Below are 15,980 nucleotides of genomic sequence, written 5' to 3' on the forward strand. Positions count from 1 at the left end.
CCTCCTCAGACCAGGCTTTGGGTTGACATGGAGGCGGACCTTCTTCAGATGCTATTCCCCAGTATCTTATTCTGGCTAGACCCTAAAGATCTTCCCCCTCTGCACCCTCTCCCCCCAACCGTTCAATTCTCCTTAGATTAGGATTACTTCACCGCTACGCATTTCCCTTCTTAAAAAATGAAAATATAGATATTTCAGTAATTTGTTGAACTGAGTCTCGCTAGGACCTGTTTTCCCTTCCTCCTTCTCTGTTCTTACCTCTATTAACACACCCTTACCCCCCCCCCCCAAACTATCCTCCTCCTCTCTGTTTTCAAATTCTGATACTTCCTCTTCCTCTCCCCCTCTCCATCTTCCCTTTATGGTACTCCAGATTCCTCATAACTATTATACTTTTGATTCACGTCTATCTATATGTTACTACTCTTGAGGACCACTCCTCCTGTAATGGTTCCGAGTTCTATACCCTACCTGTACAATAAACTCTCAATGTTAATACTGTTATGAGTTGTATTATCATAGCATATGCTGTACCGTTTTTGACAAAAATTGAATAAAAATATATTTAAAAAAAAAAAGCTCAGACAAGTTACAACAAATTGTCAGTCTTTTGGGAAAATCAATCCACATTGATAAGCTGTCTTTCTTCCTAGCCAATTTCCCATGGCACCGATTTTCCAATTCATGTAAGTGATACTCTGATTGTAACCCCTTTTATTTTAAACTGCTTTGCTTGTGTATGTTATATCAGTTGTTTATTAATTGTTTTTCTTTATATCTGAATGCCCTGTACTTTTTTGTATTTTAAATCTATAATTTAATATGTGGCATCCGTGATACTCTAACGAATCCATTAGCCTGTAAAGAAGGATATAGCTCGACCAAATTAACCCTTTGAATGCCGGTGTGGGTGATTTTTTTGATACATTTGACTAACAAGCCAGTGTGTGCTTGCATTTACATTTGTGTAACAGTCTGGAGGTGTGAATAGTTAACCCTTTGTTTGCTGGTGGGGGCCTTGTTAGCCTGTGTTAGCTAGAAGCCTTGTGTGCCAGTGTGGGACAGTATATTGGGGTCCTATTGCACGTATTCAATAGGTGGGGGCAAACCTGAAGTGTGTCTGGGTGTGAGCGCTGTCTGGGGGCGATTTAGTAGGTCTGTAACCTGTGTGATAGGTAGAAAGAGACTGTGGGCTGGAATCGTGTGCAACCTCCTACAGTGAACATCCCAAGTCACGGCAGCTGGAAGCGTGTTCGTAACAGTAACGATGACCCCAAGAAATGTAAATAAGGGGCAGAGCATGTTCAATAGTAACCACACCAAACCTAATAAAAGACCGAAGGCAACACAGTTCCTACATTTGCTAGCACGTGTGCATTGTACGGTCGTTCTCAACCATCAAAAACATTTTTTTACTAATATGGATACTTTGAAGACCGACAACCAACTGCTATTTTTCTGCTCATTGTGGCAAGAAGACTGCAAGTTCAGACCCCAGGGAAAGAAGGAGAAAAATAGATCTTGTTGGACCAAAGACTTATGCTATACACATTAATGCAATAGACACCTGCTATTGCTTTACAGCTAGAAGCACCTAATTACAAAATGAGTGACATTCAGGCACCACATCATGTGGGACTGGTACAGCCATAAGAAATTAACATACCAAGGAGTCGCAGCTCAAGGAACTATCGGCACCTGGTCGTGGATTGATTAGAAAATTATACACACTACAAAATCGTTAGGTGGATTAGTCGAAAAATATTAAACAGTATAAATAACCAAATGAGCCAAAAATCAGCACTTTGGCATGACTTTAGACCATCGTGTCACTATACACACTAACCCGAATTCCAACCAAATGTATGTTGGCTGATTTACCCGATTATTGTCGAAAACGCTTCAGTGTGTACCTAGCCTCATTCATTCACTCATCTCCTGCATTGACAACTGCAACCTTCTTATATCTGGCACTCCCCTCACCCATCTATCCCCATTTAAATCCATTTCAAATGCTGCAGCAGGACTGATCTTCCTCTCTCATCGTTCCACATCTGCTGCACCTCTCTACAGATCCCTACACTGACTCCCTGTGTCCTCAATTATCCAATTCAAATTACTCACCCTCTCCTACAAAGTCTGCAACAACACCACCACTTCATACACCTCAAATGTCTTATTGAAATACTCTCCCTGTCGCCCTATTGCATATACCTCTGATCTGCATCTCTCCTGGTCTCTGCTAACTTCCACTCACTCCCGCTTACAAGACTTCTCCAGTGCTTCTACCCACTTGTGGAATTTTATATCCCTCCTGATCAAGCCCAATCACACTCTCCCAGAACAATGTAATCCTTAAACACTCTCTTTATTAAAGCTTACCTTACTTACGCTTATACTACCCACACTAGTGTGCCATTACAACTGTCCCAATCGCCACACTGAGTCACACTTGTTCTTCTTGTTTCAGCTTGGATTGTAAGCTCTGGCATGAGCATGGTCCTCATTACCCTTTGTTTTCGTGTCTGCATTTATTTTGCCTACCTTGTATGTTCTGTTTTCCCTCTGGCTGGCACTGCGGAGCACTGTGGCACCATACAATTTAATAAGAATATCAGAAAACACTCTTACAAATATCTACTTTAATACTTGTTGTCAGGGATAACGTGGAAGCTACCAGATGTAGTATGTATAGCACAGATAAGCAAGCAAGTAGAGGAGGCCGAGTCCATCCAAGGACTTAGTTTGGATGTGATTTACCCAAGGCTTGGACAGCTGTAGACTTCTGTAGTCCTCTTAGAAGGCATGATTGTTATCATAGTTTTGGTGGGTGACAAGATTGAACAATTGTAATTGTTCACCCCTCTGAGCCTTTAGACCCAGCCTGAACTTCTATGACCCCGGGACAGCATACATTCCTCTCTCCTCCCATAGACTGTCATCCTTATGTATTTTTAGAATCCTAAGAGGATTGATTCTGTATTTTAATACAATAGCAATTGTATATAACCAACAACAAGAACACCCCAGGGAGATATTGAGATCGTTAGGCTTCAAATATGTGCGCTGGAGCAGAGAAAAGTGGATCTTGTCATGCTGCCTAATGGTTCTATTTTCATCAAATAGATACAAAATATATATTTTTATTTTTTATTTTGCATGTTTAAAATGATGCTTTTATAGACAAATAAAGCTATGCATAATGTAATTTTGTTAATGTTGTCATTATGCTTTTGTAGAATTTAAAAATGACATTTCATTTCAATTGTTAGCATTTTCACTTATTAATCCCATATAAGTAAACTTCTTACATTGCATGTTAATGCCACAAAAACAGCAAGAGTTGGGCAAATTCTAAAATGTGCTAAATTCCATCATTCATGACTAGTCTGATGTCCTCCTTAAACAAATCTATTGTTTATGTGCAAAATGCAAATGACTTAGCCATGGTAATTTCTTGACATTGCATATTTTGAGGTTGGTGAGGTAAACTGCAACATTTAATTTCTCCATCTACATGTTATGATAAATTCATGCACAAAGGGTTGGTTACGTAATTCAAACACTGGAAGTGTCTGTATTTAGCCTGCCGACATTTCAAGTGTCTGAAATGTGACCACATCCTTGCACAAAGGCTTTTTGCAGGGGATAAGTCACGAGCATTGTGACACTGTCCTGATCCAATGACAAAAAGTTAGGCCTTTCGTTGAATTCTATAGCTCTTATTAACTGTTAACTGGTTATGACAATATTTAAAACATTTTTACTAGTTGAAAATGTTTATTAACTGACTTAATGAACAAATTCCTTACCATTTTTGAAATGCCTCATGAAAAATGGCAATATGACTTTAATTTACCACACAGTGTATGAAGGCTTGTAGCTTGATGTGCCTTTCCAAGTCTGGCAACCAATGAGTGAAAAATTGTGTGTGTGTGTGTGTGTGTGTGTATATTTATGTGTGTGTGTATATATATATATATATATATATATATATATATATATATATATATATATATATATATATAGATATATAGATATATAGATATATATAGATATATAGATATATAGATATAGATATAGATATATAGAGATATATTACACTTTCAAATAATGAAATCTTTTTACTTAGCAGCAGTAAGGGGTGGGGTTATGGATGGGGGCCTGGGACGGGGAAGGAACTCACACTTATGCACCACGCCGGTCTCTGGTCGTCTTCAGAAGCGTCTACCATCTCCTCAATGTCATCTGCGCTGAGGTGGGGGGGGGGGGGGAGTGTCCGAGTGCCTGAACGCCCCTTGTTTCATATGCCAAGCATTCGTTTTGCTGTAAAGGGGCTGGGGTGAAATGCGGGGAAGACAGTTCCGCAAGGTGAGTGCACCACGGGGAACTGCCCTCATTGGACTATACTCACAGAAGCTGGTCCACTACGGCAACTCCCTTGATCCCTGCTGCTCCAGGGGGTTCTCACTGGTGGGGGTCTTCCAATGTCCTTGTGTGCCAACCAATGCCTGTAAACAGAGAACAGTCTCTGTGTTGCGTATCTTTTATCCGCAATAAGAGATACGCTACACAGCAATGATACAACAAAGAGGACAATCAGGAATAGAGGGTGGGGGTACGGTATAAAATTGCAATACAGCGTATAAACAATATGAGAAGACACAATCGCTATGGCCTTTAGTCTAGGGGTGGCCTACTGAGGTGTTTCTGTGGTAGGTGGTACAGGCAAAGGGGGACCTAGCGGGGCCTAGGGGTAGTGGCTGTGGATCCGGCATAGGGGCAGTGGCTGTGGATCCGGCCGAGGGGCAGTGGCTGCTGATATTTGGGCACTCCTTTGCTGCTCTGTTTCCCTTTCTCTGTAGGAAAACACTAGAGCTCTCGAGTCTCCCCTGTGTGCTGCGGCTGCTGCTGCTGTGTGTCTCTGTGTCTGCCTATGTCTCACAACAAACTGTCCCTTTGTTCTCACTCCTTCTCCTGTTTTAAAAGACCACCTGGATACAGGGGGGAGAGCTCTGGTTGGGCTGGACCTGATTGATGTGTTATGAGCGTCTAGTTGCTTTCTAATAACGATTGTCCACTTCCAGTGATGTGGTTCCAAAGCACAATTCGATTTATTAGCCAAAAGTAGCAGAGTAACAATTGAGAATAAAATAAGTACAGCCGTTACTTATCGCAGGCGCTCTGGATCCAGTATACAGTCGTTCAGGTCTGAAGGCTATGGTCAAGTAGACTAATTACTGATTCCAGAGCTCCTGCTTATATACAGTCAGTGAATACAGTGAAACAATACAGATGATGTGGCTTGCTTCCATAGGTCCAGGCTTCAGGAAGGTCCAGAGTAATGCAGGTCATTGGCCAGTTCAAACAATGCCATCTAGGGGTGGGATTGGCTTCTCCAGAAGATGCATACTTAGTTTTCCTGCCAAGAACTGGTTCAAACTGGTCTCTTAGCATTACACAGACAATATCATTCTAATCATTTATACCCTATCCTCTATAACATGCATACGCAATGTGCGATCCTTTCGGCGAATGAACCGGACAATTGCGGATAAATAGGGGATTAGAATGATACCAAACACGATGTGTTCTCCTGTAACCTGAACCTTAGATCTCACTAACATGTATATAACATTATAATATTTCAACATAAATTCTGCTACATTTCAGTATAAACAACTATGTGTTGCAACTACTATTAATGTGAGCTAATTACAAGTGTGCATGTTCATGTGAATGTGTGTAAGTGTTTTCCAAGTGTTGCAGCTGAATACCCTTCTCCACGTTGTAGCGTGCTATATGCATAATTTCAGACAAAGACAATCAAGTTGTTAGATATTAATTGAAATGACCATATCCAATTTATCTGACTTCGACAGCTGTCTTGCCTGATGACGTCACTAAGGCACCGCCCACCAGCCAGGTATGTAGCCTAGCAACGCTGGTCCTGGCTCTCACAGTAGTAACATATTAAAGTATCCTAGGACTCCTACTATAATAACTGGGAAATATTCAGTAATAGTTTTTTGGAGACACTCAACCCCTCCTGCCAATCCTCATGCTGACAGCACCCATTAGCTTGTTTCCCAAGAGTAAAAGCCTGAAAATTTCTGAATGCAAGTTGTGCTTGGTGCAGGATGCCATAGATAGGTTACTTGACAAGCCAAAGATCTCCTTTTAAAGCCAAAAAATATAAATACAATTATTGTACAGCCTTATGGCTAACCACCTTCCTGGCTGACTGTGTCTGTCTATATCCCGAGTCACACTCACGTTTCCATACTGGGTGACATGTACTTCAGATAGAGACCTGCCTGTACCTTTTTTTCGACTACCACTCTGTGGGAAAAGAATTTGTTTCGGTATTTAGTTTATAACCCTTGCTTACAATTTTTTGAGCTTGCGGAATGCACAACATTTAAGCTGTTTTTCAAAAATCAGAATATGTAGAACAGAGAGGTGAAATCTGAGAAGGTTTTAATGTACTTTAATTTATTTTATTTTTATTCTACTGTTAAACAAAGAGTAGGAGAGAATTCCTCTCCAATTTGTCTTCCATTCCAACCTGTATAGTTGTCATTCAGACTAGACATAGAAAAGGAAGTATTAGCTATTTCCACGATTTACAGTGTTTGCACGGACGTTTTAAAAAAAATAAATGGATATCATTCACTAATGCTAATCATCCAGGGTAATCAGTAGATTTATTTGTGTTTCAGAAATAATGAATGCAGGAGGTGTTTGTGTTATTCCAGCAGATATAGGTTATGTTATCGCATCAGCCTGTCATTCCCCAGACTCTGTGCAGAAAGTTTCCCAGTAAGTATATTGACAATAGCTTCTATATATATATATATATATATATATATATACACATACACACACTATGGATCAATGTCCTGTTTAAGTGTGCTACCTGTCAGCATGAGAGTATAATTACACAGTGGAGCTTTAACCAAGAGATATGCTAATAGAACAAATTTTCTTAATGGGCACAAAAAGCTTAAATCTTACTATATGTGGATTTACTTTTTGAATTCTCTTTTTAATGGTTTACATTGACTAAAGTGCATAAGGAAATTCATAACATACTTTATATACTGTATACAAAATGCAGATTATTTTAAAGTAAGAATAGTAAAGAGAAGAAATTCCTAATGAATTTACACTTTGGATAGCAAACTAGCATAATTAGTCATCATTCCAAGATATTTTAGAGCTTCAGATCTAAAATAGAAAATATTGAAAAATTTTAAACCGGCAAACGCCTAATCCTATACTCTCATAATCCCATACAAAAACACAGCAAGCTGAAAGTATGAGGTATTGGTTCATATTTTGATGGAAATATTTAACCAATGCAACCCAATGTCAAGGGTTATAATTTCTTCAACTTTGCTTCAAACATTTTGTCAGCACTTAATTAACCTACCAATATGTTGTAGGATTATGGGAGGAAGCAGTCACAAGGAGAGGAGAAGCCCTCAAAGGTTAACAATATCCGTAATTAAAAGAGACCTCCAAGGGTAACAATCTGCTACATGAATTCAGTACTATCTCATTCTTGGAGTAGTCTCTGTATCCCCCTCCTTAATTGTGATGATGGCACTACTGCATAAATTTGAAGTAGTAAAGTAAGGTGTATTACATTAATATTGTTCTAATGCACTATGAACTATGCTAACAAATCAGTATTATTTCATTGCATGATGAATATAAATTTGTTTTTTTACCCCAGTTTTATATATACCTACCAATGAATTCTAGCTCCCAAAATTAAGGTGCAACTAGTGGTGGAAGTGTGAGTGTGTAAGGCGGTATGCCATACCGCCACTTCTCTTACTGCCTTCATTGCAAAACTATTAAATTCTATTCACTTAGATTCCCATTACATATTTCATACCGCCACTTCTAAATTTCCACTTTGACCACTGGGTGCAATATTTTAAAAAATGTAATATTTACTGACCCTCAACAATAACTTCCTTTTAAATCCCCCCAAATTAATTAAATATGACTGATCTTCAGTTAATAATGAATGATGGAGATAATTTACATTATTCATTTACAAGCATTTACTTTGGTGAAGGGCCACTCTTCAAATTTCTTCAGCGAGGAAGCCAGAGTGAGAAAGGTCTTTTAGAAAATGTATTAAATAATGGCTCTCAATGTATGTTTTGCTGCTTCAATATCATTAAAGCTGCACTACACCTACCTAAAATATTTTCCTCCTGTCCCACCCTCACTCAAGACAGCGGGCCTGAGTCATCAAGGAACTTTTCAGCGCGTAGCGAAGGCAAAAGTTTAGTGCGCATGCTCGGTTGCCGGGCCTGTTTACTTTCGCGAACGCAAAAACTGTAGGGGTGTTCCCGTCTAACTACGTCCAAGTCATACTGGTGCGAACGCAGGCGATCGCGTTTGTGGTGGCGTACGCTATGCGCCTGCCAAGGGTCTAGTTTATCTCTCATATCTGAACCACAAGCACACACAAATTATCGAAAGGAACGCCCATGTTATCAGGACGCATGCAGACCATCACCTGCATACTCTTTGCTAATTAACCACTGCTATAAAGCTCTGCGTAGATGATGTGCCCTGTTCACTGCTGATTCATTTACTGGTATGTGTCACGATACAACATAGAAATACAGCTAAAGAGCCATGAATAGGTAAAGAAATAAACAATGTTTATTGCTGGCAAATATAAACAGGTGATGAAATCATAAGTTTGCAGAAATACCAGATATTCAGCACTTGCAGGTAAATGGAAGGTGAGGGAAGATTCCAGGCAGCATATACAGGGAAATGCACAGGTAAGTCCCAGGTTCACATATGAAACAGATCAGCAGAATGAATGATGAGATCCTAATGCAGTAGAATCACAAGAACAATGCAGGAGGAAGAATCACAGGGTGTAACCACAGGATATCACATCAATAACCAGCTATGTGTGTTGGGAGTGACAGGTATATAAAAGGAAATGAGAACACACCCAGGTGCATGGAATAATTAGTGAACAGTGTTAACTCCTAAGGTACTAGGAGCACAACAGGCACAATAGCAGCACCTCTGGTGAGCAGAGGTACTGCTGCTAAGACACAAAATGAACACAAAATAGTAAAGTCTGATAGTCCAGGTTAGGAGCTGCCAGGCAAATTGTGACAGTATGTTTGCATGATATATTTTAAGATATTACTATGGTTTCTTTGGTTGATTTGTTTTAACATTTTATTGTTTGATTTGTCTGGGACTTTTTGGTTATTTTGGGTGTTATACTTTGTTTCAGATAATAGTTTTCTTGTATTGGGCTGTGTAGTACTTTTTAGATTATTTTTATCTTTTGTTTACTTTTTTTTTTCTTTTTTAGTTTTCCATTGACAATTGTTTGCAAGTGAACAGGATAATCCTGCTCCATTTTGAGGTAAGTAACATGGGTCTAGGTCTGCAACCTGACATAGCATAGAAGCAGATGCCATAACTTCTTATTCACCCTCTGACAATTTTTGTTTTGTTTTTTTAGCCACATTATGAGTTTGGCCAACCCACTTGTTGGTGTAAGTATATTGTTTTCCTGTTCAAATAGGAGTGACATTTTCCAAGCTATGAGTTAATTCTATTTTTTTAACATCCTTCTCTTTTCAAATATAGCGTTTCTTAGAAATGGCTGAGGCACATGTGGCAGCACAGGAGGACAACCAGCGTCGCCGCCCCCAAAATCAGCAAGTAACCCATCGTCGCCGACCCAGGGAGCGTGTGTTCAGGCCACGTGTCAGCCTCTTTGGCATGTCTGATGCTGAGGTGGTGCGTCGTTATCGTCTCCCACCTAGTGTCATCCTGGACACCCTGCGCATAGTGCAGATTGACCTGGAGCCCAAGCGCAACAGCCCAACAGCAATACCGCCATTGACTAAACTGTTGGCGGTATTGCACTTTTGTTCGACAGGGTCATTTCAGACCACTGTGGGAGTCACTTCAGGGATGTCCCAGAAGTCCTTCAGTCGTGTGCTAAAGGTTGTTCTGGGGGCGTTTGTGTCGCGTCTAAGGCAATTCATACATCTGCCACTCGATGAGGAGTCCCTGGTGCCGATAAAACGGCAGTTTTCCCACATAGCCGGTTTCCCGCACGTCATAGGGGCAGTCGATGGAAATCATGTAGCAGATGGGGCAGAGATGGCAGATGGGGCAGAGATGGCAGATGGGGCAGAGATGGCAGATGGGGCAGAGATGGCAGATGGGGCAGATGGGGCAGAGATGGCAGATGGGGCAGAAGGGCCAGGTGGAGGTAAATAATAGTTGTATTGCTGATTAGAATGCGAATATGGGTCAATGTCAACATATGGGTTGCTTTAGAAATGATGGCAATGCATTTGGGGTCTTAGACTAGAACCAATAGAACCTTGAGAGTGGAGTTGTTCAATATGTGAAGACGGGTGCGCGCGATAAGGCCTACCTGTGGAACGATAATCGGGTGAAGTGTAGTATGATTGATACATGGGACTAAGAGATGGAGAGAAAGAAGTAGGAGAAGATTCCTGTGATATGCGTGATTGGGGATTAGTGATATACACTGCAATAAGGTCAGTGAGACGGGTAAGGGTAGTGTTGATAGATGAAAGGTTTAAGTTCATAGTGTGCTCCATACGGGTGAGGGTTGTGGCAATATCTGTGGTATTGGACTGAATAGTGGCATTTGTGTCTAATACTGTGATAGCATGCGTGCAGTGATTCCCGTTCACTGATTTCTGCCTCCTCACTTATCTGATGCTCTTCCACATCACGTGGCTCCTCCACAGCTCATCCTCTGAAATGTCTTCCGCTGTATTGGGCCCTACAAGGGGAAAAAAAAAAAATAAATAATCATCATCATCATCATCATCATTAATGACGTCCTTTGTGTGAATTTATATATATGTGTGTGTATATACCTGTAGCTGTGATAGGCTCGCTGGCGGTGTCAATGCGGCCCACACCTTGAACCATCTCCGCATCCAAACAGGCCAATGCCCTGGTCTCCAATGCAGTCAATTCCAGCATTGCTGGAGGTCCACCACCTGTTATTCTGGCATGTCTTCTATGTTCAGAAATGTTATCTTTTAGGCAGCGTTTAAAGTCTTGCCACCTGTGTGCAAAATAGACACATTAGCAGGATAATATTATCCCCAAAATCTGGACACATTTAACCAATTTTTGTACGCTTAAATATTTACCTTTTCTGGACCTCATTAACTTTGCGTCTGATTAGAGCCACGGCATTGACCTCATTTGTAATTTCTTCCCATATTCTTGCTTTTGATGGTGCAGAGAGTGGACGCGGAGTGGAGTGGAGCCGCTCCATCGTGCAGTTGCAACGCCGATGGAGTGATCTGCGGAGACGGCAGCCCGACCTTCTTGCAGATTTGAGGGCTGAAATTCTTGCTAGTAAGTCGCGTTCAAACACTATATAATATGGCAATGTAATTTTTTCTCCTCACAGGAAATATGGACAGAAAAGGCCTATTTTCTGACCATTCTCATACTAAATGTATGAATAATGTTAGTCTTATTTGCTATTATTCTGATTATTTCCTATTATATATATGTTAAAAATTTTAGTGTACATTTTTTGACAAATTTAATGTTATTGACATGAGTACCATTTTAGCATTCAAAGCTACCATTCGCTGCATGTATGTATGTATTCGCTGTGTATGGTGAATACATTACAAAAATACACATAAGATAAGGCATCATGGTCTCCAACAGGACGCCAGCGCAACTCCGAACACCACCGCCAACATCAACAGGTGGTCACACCGGAGGCACCAGGTGGTAGCCAACAGCCACAGGTGGAGTCAGCGGTGGTGGAGGATTCGCCGCAGTCCGCTGACCTGGCATCATCACCTCTGCTATTCCAGAATCCACCTCTCAGCAACCACAAGTGCTGGTTGAGGAAAGTAAGTACATTACATGGTAATTTTCGTATCCTTTAGTTGTGTTTTTTTTTGTCAAGATATGATTTTTTTATCTTTTTTGGGTAGAACATGACAAACAGTTTTCACTGCCCATTCACAGTACAAGGCATCCTAAGTTCCCACAATGGGAAAAATGTCCTCCCACCAATTCTTGTCTTGTGCGCAGGCCAACTCAGCTGGCAGGCTTTAAAAATGCACCCTAGAGGGTGAGATTCTCCTTGGCAAAATTTTGCAGAAAGTTAATGTATACACCAAAACAATATAATACTATATACTTTGTATTACTTGTGTCTCCCCCTTCCCTTTAGGTTGTAAGCTCTCATGCGCATGGCCCTCTTTTGTTGTGTGCTCCTTCTAGAGTTCCTTCATCCTCTTGGCCTTCTTCGATAGGCCTGTTTCCCTGTTTTCTTAAGTTTAGGCCTTCTTCTTGCTGATTTCTACCATCCCTTTCACTATCTGTCAGAGATAATCTGATTTGCTTTACCCTGTCACCTATCTATGTATCATGTTGTGTCTTGGTTCTGTTTTCAGTATATGTTCTGTACTCCTACATTTATCAAAATTTAATGAATGGGGCCAGTGTTTGGGTAACATTCATTTATGCACTATACCGAGCTTACAAAATGCAAAGGTACAAGAACCGACAGCTAGCATTTCACCACATTAATGTATTATGAGTGCATTTTCTAAATTGTTGTGTTTCATTTTTTGCAGCTGATGAGGAGTCGATGGGTCCTCCAAGGCACAGCCAGAGGCTTCTGTGTGAATTAAAAAAGCAAGAAAAAATATATAAAAAGCATAAAAAAAAGCAAAAAAATGTAAAAAAAAATAAATATATTAAAAAATTGTTAAATACCTTTTATTGATTTTTGTTTAGTGTTTCTTACTTAACATTTGTTCATAGTTTTAGTTTATAAATTAAAATATTTTTGTTAAAAGAAAAACTGGTATGTGTGTGATTTCATGGAACAAATTTACGTATTAGCATTATACACTTAAGTAAAGCTGTTGTTTAAAAGCCAATGGAGAAGAGGCCAACCAATAGGGTCACACCTCGTATCCGGGATAAAATGTGGTAAGGCCCCAAAGAAATAACAGTTTGGTACGACATAACCTCTTTCGAAAACATATACTGAAAACAGAACCAAGACACAACCAGATACACAGGGAAAACAGGGCTAGCGGCATAACCTCACTGGTGTTATATAGGTCAATAAAGTCATTAAAAAATTCATTCAGGGGGGCGTGGCCTGGAAGCCATCTTGGGAGGTTAGAATTCCGAGGAGCTCCGTCCCAACTCCTCATTTAAACAATTTAAAGAGGGAATATACCTTGCAAAAGGCGAGAACCAGCACATACCTTTGAGGCTGAAACATCCAGGCACGAGTGGGGCATATTAAAAATAAATAAAGCGGACCCTGAGCGGAGACATCTATGAATGCTCTGTAAGGCGGGCTGACCCCCAGAGCTGCGTCGCCGCGGGACCCGCACGGCAACGAAGAAGGTGACTCCCAGCAAATAAAACAACATCCTACCTGTGCCTGGGGATTCTCCAGCTCCTCCGGCGGGGGGACCGTGATCTGCGGCCTATTTGTGCCCTTCTGTCCACGGCTGTGGTTTCCCTCAGAAGCGCAGGTGCCGCGACTTCCGGTTTTCGGAGACCAACTTCCGGTCGGCGGCAGGAGGTTAACGGAGGGTGCCGGCAGGAGAGCTCACCGGATCTAGCAGGACTTCTGGGTTCCCTGGCAAGGCCCCCGCGAGAGGAGGTTTGAAAATTTTTTTTTTTTTCTGATAGAGCTTGCCCTGACTCCCGGCTTCGGAAGGGGACTCCTAGTCGGCGGCGGAGAGAAGGAGAAAAGCGGAGAGGTGCCGTCCTAGAGCCTCCCAGCAGCATACTCCCCCAGGTACCTAACATAGCACAAGGCAGGACCAGAGAAAGGCCTAATCAAGTATAAGGTGTGCCATCGCCCTGCTACAGAAACACCTGTTGAATAAGCTGCAGATCCATTTTGTATAGTGCCTACCTCCCTTGTGAATTAAAAAGTCAGTATCTGCTCCTCCAAGCGCTGAGTGGAGAACATCTAGCCACCAAAACTGCTCTCTAGTCCTGAGGGAGACAGATGCAGGGCTTATACTGATCCCTTTAAGTGTAAATTGCCCTAGATGCATTTATAGTATAATACAGTACCTTCAGGCTTCACAGAGACCGCTGCCTCCTAGTGGTCAGTTGCTTATACTGCCATCCCTGAATTTCTAAGCATATAGGTATCACACTGTCATAAACACCAGATTCTCAGTCCTTCCCTGCAAAGGCTGCTCTGGGCCGCTGATTCATTCATCCATTCCATATTCTACCTATTATTGGATTCCGGCTCGGGCATCCTGGGGTGCTCAATGACCCTTTAACCCCCTAAATGCTGACGGGGGGGGAAGTCTCTTCTACACTGCTTTTCAACTCCAGATTCATGTGAGCCCTCCTTCCTAAGTGGGTCCGTCCATCGTGATTTACTCTGCTAACCTGCCTGGACATACCGCCACTCCTGTTTAAAATTCCAGCCCTTTGGGTTTCTCCACAATGCCTAAGGGAGGTAAGAAACCTCATTCTAAAGGACTTCCTCAGTATTTCTCGAAGCAATCGACTTCAACTCCGCATCGGGAGAGAACAGATTCCCCTCACACCTCTGCTGAATCTGAATCAGATGAGGATGACACATCCCCGATAACCAGACGGGACTTTTTATCGCTAATCAAAGAAATGAAAGAGCTGAAGTCTTCCGTCCATTCAGAGGTGCAAACTGCTCTTCACTCACTACGTGCGGAGGTGGCTTCAATTGGTGCTCGCACAGACCAAGTTGAACAAAGATTGGAAACGGTGGTGTCCTCCCAGACAGGAATGGAGGAGGATATTGTACGCCTTCGTAGTGACCTGACATCTGTCCAGGAACATCAGGAAGATATGGATAATCGGGCTAGGCGGAATAATCTACGCCTGAAGGGCATTCCGGAAACGGTCGAATCTGCCCACCTGGACCAGTATCTGAAGAAGCTTTTCTCCCAATTGGCTCCTGAGGTCCCGGAGGACTACTTACTATTGGACAGAGCCCATAGGGCCCTAAAGCCCAGATCGACCGACCAGAACCAGCCTAGAGATGTCATTTTACGGCTCCACTTCTTTACCACCAAGGAGATGGTTTTGCGCGGAGCCAGAAAGTTGCACACCCTAACATTTGAGGGTCACAACATACAGATCTTTCAGGACTTGTCTCCGACCACTCTGGCCAGACGTCGGGAGCTCGCTCCAGTAACGCAAGTTCTATGAGACCACAATGTTCGTTATCGCTGGGGCTTCCCCTTCCGCCTGTGTCACGGGCACTAGGAGTCTTTACCCAGGGATCACCAGGTGATAGGCTTACCAGAGCAGTATAGGTGGTAATATGGTACTCTGGTAGCAGGGTGATCACGGAACAGGAAATAGCAGATGATGAGATGCTCAGGAAAGTCTATGACTAGCAGCACTGGCAATATGGAGGTAGTAATACACGAGGAACTGTATGGACAAAGGACACGTGAAGGTAGTCAGTGGTCTGCGGTAGCAAGTTGTACCACTGCTATAGTGAGGAGGAATGTCCAACAGAAACGAGGAGGTGATGAGAGTCAGCGGTCTGCGGATAGCAAGTTGTACCGCTGTCTGAGTGAAGGAATGGAATCCAAGTGGAGGTATCCGGGGAGTCAGTGGTCTGCGTTAGCAAGTTGTACCACTGCTATGTGAGAGGATACTGGAGCAGGTGAAACTGGAAACAGGAGTCAGTGGTCTGCCACTAGCAAGTTGTACCACTGAATATATATGTGAGGAGGTGCACGGGGAGAGACTGCAACACAATATATACACGGGCACCTTGACCTTGATCCACAGTAATATGCACAATATAAATGTATAAATGACTGAACAACACTGCCAATATAGAAAGTCTCTTGAAGTAATCCAGCATGAGATAACACAGTCAATGATGGCAATAGACTCAGCGG

The 15,980-nt window shown here is 42.0% G+C and overlaps 1 protein-coding gene across 2 annotated transcripts in view; it reads left to right on the forward strand.

Moving 5' to 3' along the window:
• The window catches only part of LOC142101639 (uncharacterized), a 91,728-nt gene that overhangs the window by 11,081 nt on the left and 64,667 nt on the right, over positions 1-15,980 (forward strand). Inside the window, exon 3 of one of the 2 annotated variants that reach the window (XM_075186046.1) lies at positions 6,723-6,822. In XM_075186046.1, coding sequence (XP_075042147.1) covers positions 6,723-6,822 — 100 coding nt within the window. Of the gene's footprint in view, positions 1-6,631; positions 6,823-15,980 lie in introns of those variants that run through there. The other variant, XM_075186047.1, reaches the window with a different exon arrangement.

The sequence above is a fragment of the Mixophyes fleayi genome, chromosome 9 (genome assembly GCF_038048845.1).
Source record: "Mixophyes fleayi isolate aMixFle1 chromosome 9, aMixFle1.hap1, whole genome shotgun sequence".
Lineage (NCBI taxonomy): Eukaryota > Metazoa > Chordata > Amphibia > Anura > Limnodynastidae > Mixophyes > Mixophyes fleayi.